The sequence below is a fragment of the Trematosphaeria pertusa genome, assembly GCF_010094035.1.
Source record: "Trematosphaeria pertusa strain CBS 122368 unplaced genomic scaffold BU26scaffold_23, whole genome shotgun sequence".
In the NCBI taxonomy this organism is placed as follows: Eukaryota; Fungi; Ascomycota; class Dothideomycetes; order Pleosporales; family Trematosphaeriaceae; genus Trematosphaeria; species Trematosphaeria pertusa.
The window spans coordinates 214,854-220,055 of record NW_022987234.1 but is presented as its reverse complement, the minus strand read 5'-3'; the positions used below and the strand labels follow the sequence as shown (position 1 = coordinate 220,055).

General features: G+C 50.4%; 1 protein-coding gene across 1 annotated transcript; it reads left to right on the top strand.

Moving 5' to 3' along the window:
- Nucleotides 1-458: 458 nt before the first annotated feature.
- Nucleotides 459-731, top strand: BU26DRAFT_571674 (uncharacterized protein; the record flags this gene model as incomplete). Its single annotated transcript, XM_033834169.1, has 2 exons — nucleotides 459-532; nucleotides 632-731. 2 exons carry the CDS (start codon nucleotides 459-461, stop codon nucleotides 729-731), a joined length of 174 nt encoding a protein of 57 aa, XP_033676515.1.
- Nucleotides 732-5,202: the final 4,471 nt, after the last annotated feature.

The following is a 5,202-nucleotide window of genomic DNA, read 5'->3' as shown; positions in this document are numbered from 1 at the left end:
ATTGCCGATTTCCATTCTGACCCTCTTCATCCTCTTGTTCCGATTTCGACCATGTCGGAGCTGTAAAACAGCTCACGAAGCTTGCAAACATTCCCTCAGTTATCACTCAAGAGATCGTGTAGGTAGGAAGTTCTAAAGGTCGCCTTTGTCCTCATTCACGTTCCAAAACGAACCCTCTCTCAGGAATCACTCTGCCAATCTCGACACGCTGCTCAAGCTACTAAGCGATGGAGCCATACATACTCCCCCAATCTCATCGCTATCCATCCCCTCTTGCGACGAGTTGAAATAGACGCGAACGGCGCCACGGCCACGCTCTGCGCCTAGTACGTAGGCAACGACGACGAACGCCCCAAGCTACCACTAGAGCTTCTCGAAAATGCCCGAAGTGTTTTCAACCCCTTCCTTTCGACCAACGATGGGAAGGAGAAGAATACATCCACACTGGAGAGCGCAAGATGGACGAACACGACGTGTATGGCACGTCCTGCACTGTCGAGCTTGGAGCCTCGGTGCTTAACGCTCTGACTATGTAGCTTTCGCCTGCACGTCCGCCAATCTCTTCCATGATCCGGTGTTGCCCGTGTGCTGGATTACTGTATCGTAGTAGCGTTTGCCTAATAACAAGAAGGCTGCTGCTCATAGCCGCAAAGAAGAATATGTTCATAGACGAATCTGGACGCATGCCGTTCCACAATGCCAATATCCCTTTAAGGATGTTTGTCAAGTAGGTATAGGAAGAGGGAGAACAAAACGAGGCATATACCTTCCTTGCCAAAGAGCTGGGAAGTAGCCGCAACCTTTGCCGGGCCTCAGATTACCAATAGCCGGTTGAGGCCATTGGACAGGATGACAGATGTATAGGCGAAGACTGGGGGTTATCTCAGGGTGCAGTCTTTTTACAATACTACCTAGATGCGCCAAGTGGGCGAGAATGTCGCGAGTTCGACAGACCAGCCGCTAGAGTCGGAATGCGTGGTGTACGCAGAATACTGATAAACCGACTTGAATACAACCGCGGCTTTCGCTCGAAATCGTCATCGAGGCTTCCAACAACCGCTTCACATCTCATCTACATGTCAGATTGAGAACATGCCTCGACGTAACGGAACCGCTGCCATAATTTAATTTCAAGTCCAGACGCCTCGTCCTCGTTCCGGAGACGGAGAGGGAGCCACTTACGAGCACCTGCAATGCGTGAAACGCATCTAAGATGCGACCCATGAGGCTACGAACCCGAAGTCGGCGCAGCATCTGAGAGAGGTTGCGACCCAGGATCTCACCTCTGAGACTCTGGAGACATCAGTGCAGAACCAGATGCGTGGAAAGTCTATACGAATAGTGTTGCTGCGGAGCGTGTGTGGCGGGAATTCTAAGCCCGAGCTATTCTATTCTTGATAGGACCCTCCAGAGCGTTGATACCTGTCTCTAAGCAGCCGAGAACGTCGATCCCCTCAAACTAGTTGAGCGCATGGTTGATAATGTATGTAGAGAAATGAGACTGCGGCGAACTGTCGAGAATATATTGCAAGGTACCCGCCAATCTTCGTAACGTCAAACGTGAATCCAAAGGCTTCAACAACTATCTGGATCTCGTTTTGCAGGCTGTTTCTTTCGCAGGCTGTAAATACTGGCTTTTAAGGAACTCGTCCTAGTCATGTCTAACTCAAACAGGTGACTGCGGTCATCAACGACGATCTTAACAGGCTCGTAGGGGCGTCTGATGTCTTTGGAGTTTGCCTAAATGGTATTGGGTACGCAACTGACGGTGCGAACAGCTCTCTTGCGACTCTCGATGCTTGAGTTGGGCGCGGCGTCGATTCTCCGTTGGTGGAGGGTTTCAACATTATAATGGCTTTCTGGGACACGAGCTCGGCGCCATGCGCACTGAGGCGGAGTTCTCTAGCGCTGAATCCGACTACGAGATTGTCCGGTAAGAGCTGAATCAGGCTGCTGGCCTGTGTATTCGAGACTCGGGGATCGTTGGAGTTCGTGAGTAACGCATGGGCGTGACTGCACCCATCGAAATTTCTGAGCCGTGGTGGCGTCAATGGCGACTCCATAGTCCTTGTGCAACATAAGAGCCTCTAGAGAGTGCTCAGTGACCTATAGGGATGCGTTCCCTGGATGGATATTAAGACAGGGAAGATAGAAGACCCACGGTATCAACAGGGTCCCCATGACCCACGTGCGTTACGACGTCGCTTTGCGGCTCTCGTTGCCTCCTAATCTAAGACCCAACTTTCTCTCACAACACTAACCTCCTCCAAACTCCCTCTACGCTATAGCTTCCAGCTTTGCGATTCTAATGGCTCGAAGTGCTACCCAGACTAGCAAGTGGTGTTAGCGAGTCGAACGCCCTTCGTTCTCATACGATAATGCCTAAATTTTGAAGAAATAGATGCGGATTGTCCGAAGCATACTACTAACAAATCGCCAGATGGTGACGAGAGGACCATTTCGAAGATAGTTGAGATTTATCTAGACTCCATCGAACGAAATAGAAAACGGCGCTCGTTTTTGGGATATTCTCGTAGGCGGCTCAACCATGCCAGAGATAGAGACAGAGGGGGAGGGTAGACTACATGCGCGTTTGGAGGACATGTTCGATATGTAGTAGTCGAGAAACGGGATTAAGACGGCGCATAAAAGAATGCATACCGGCGTAGAAGCATTAAGTTTGGAACTTGTAGAGTATGATTTGCGTTCGAAACCCGAAAGTGCGATAGTTAATCTGTAGCAATCTAAGAGAAGGAGAAATGAAGTATAGACTGTACAGATACACCAGTAGCGGCTCGATTGCAACCTTGTGGGCCGCCAGGCGAGCGAAGGGTAGCAATAGGATGCTCGAGCGGGTGCTTCTAGTGGCGAGTATTTGCTTCACTTCTAAATATCACCATGACAGTGGAGGATATGGCTCAAGGGGAGCCAATAGAAAAACCGGCGGTACTGTACTCGTCACCGCTCGCAGTGTATATATAAGACGCAATGGCATCTAGCGTCGTTTCGTAATCGCGCCTCTATTGGGGTGCTTATAGTCGACCAGCACGTTGAGTTCATGTTAAGGATGGACTCAGAGTTGGCATCCATGGCACATAGGCCATCCGGAGCGCCAGGAATCGCTTATTCGACCGCCGTATATCTAGTGCACCATTACCACGCTCGTCCTTCCTAGACTCTATCCGCTCCAGCGCTTCTGTAGGGATTTCCTCGATGGACACGTTTCCCGGGCCTGTCTCCATGGTTGCTTCGCTGCAAAAGAATTATTATAATGCTCCATATTGTGGATCAGACGCAGCACCGCGGTACCATGCTCGTCAGTCCTACAACCATCCACGGAATCAGCTATGTCAGCCTGGCAGCAGCCAAAGGCCTTAGAGCGAGACACTTTGGCTGCGATGCAGCAGAGTTCGAAAGTGCACATTGGTATGGCCTAGAAATTTCGAGAGCATGAAGTCAAGGGAAGGATCCATCTTCAAGCTCACCCAGCATCTGGCAAGTACATATGCAGGGAGCTCCAAACACCTTTTGGTGTCGTAATAATCTATCAGCCATAGAACGACTAGCAAGCCCTTTTAGCGGTCGTAAATACGCTCATGAACGCCAGGCTTCGCGTTCGATGACAGCTGGAACAGTTCCCTTAGTAAGGATGCTAATAGAGTTGAAGGAGACTTCGCAGTGCCGTAATGCATGTTAGATGTCCTGGCCATGGAGCTTCACTTAGGGTTAAAGTCAGTGGAGAGGATTTCCAGCGGCACAGACTCAGATACAGCAGTTGCGCCAGTAGTCGATGCATCTCTTGTCCACAGATATAGCCGCGAGCTCGACACGGGGGAGTTGAACTAGTAAAGCAACGGCCAGAACGCATAAGTAAGAATGGCCGCAGACTCGTCTAGGGGCGCCGATCGACAAGGGTAGTTCTCTGTCCTCTCAGTCAACTCGCACTTCCGCTTTTACAACCGCAACATGAAGCTCAAGCAGCTATCACCCGCCGCTAACGACGACACGCCGCTAACATGAAAGCGAATGGCAATCCGATAAGCCCGGACAAGCCCTAGTTATTAGTTCTCTGGGTCCGGATTCACGAGGCAGCCAAAGATGGGATTGGCCAGGCAGGATCTCATCGACAGAGACGAATTAGACCGCGAAGGTATTACCTGAGAGGTCTACAGCTTTCTCCACGGCTCGCAGATTAGCCATGTAGCCGACGAATCTCCTCGCATCCACTCCCTTATCTAGCAGACACGCCAGCTTCATCAACTCAGAGCTCTGCATTCCAGACCCTTAACTGGTAGCATTTGACTAGCGAGGCCGCTAGCCAAAGAGCTTTAAGGGATCACAGGGCGAGAATAGTCTTCCAAACAGTCTACCAGTGAGCTCTCGTTTTGTAAGAAGCCAACGGACTCCTTGTATCCGCCTTTGGTAGTTACGCGATTCACACGACCTTCGATAGATGTCTCTTCAGCTCGATTATACGGTCCCCGGATCGCGCAAGAGAAGGTGATGGTGCTCTAGGGGAAGAGAACAGATTCCCTCGAGTTAAAAATGCGCAAAGCCGCTTGCGAAAGAAGACATTTCGAATGCGGATAAAGAAGTCCGTTCCAATCAGATACTATCGAACAAACGCCGAGTCCAGATGATGAGCTCTTAGCTTTTCCCAAAGGCCCGCTAGGAACCGAACGTTAACTTCTCCCAGAAAACAGAGGGCCCCCCGCGAAGCTACGAAAGGCTCGAGGACGCACGAGAGACCTAGTATTATTGCCGTTTATCCACGAAATATCTCATCCAGATCACCACCCTTCAAGAAGGTGATGTGACCTCAGCCTGTGCCAAATAACGGTGTCTGCGCGTCAGATTGTCATGTGTCTACAACTGTGTAATGTTAGCTCTAATACTAAGCAAGAAGCTAGTCCATTTTACAGCTTAGGGATAGGACCGGCTTTCGTTCTACTGTTCCTCGGGATGCCGAGTCTGAACGGAGACGTTGGATGTTTTGAGAGGATAATGTTGACGAGTTCTCTTGGTAGATGGATGCGTCGAATGGACCCTTCCTCAAAGACTTGCGTGTGCCCCTTGTGGAGCGACTTGAATAAACTAGTGGATGAACGGAACTCAGGAATGCCGGTGGACACAGAGATGCTCCTCTTCTTGTATCTCACGAGGAAGCTCGCTGGGCGGTGCTCTTCATGGACAAAATGAAGC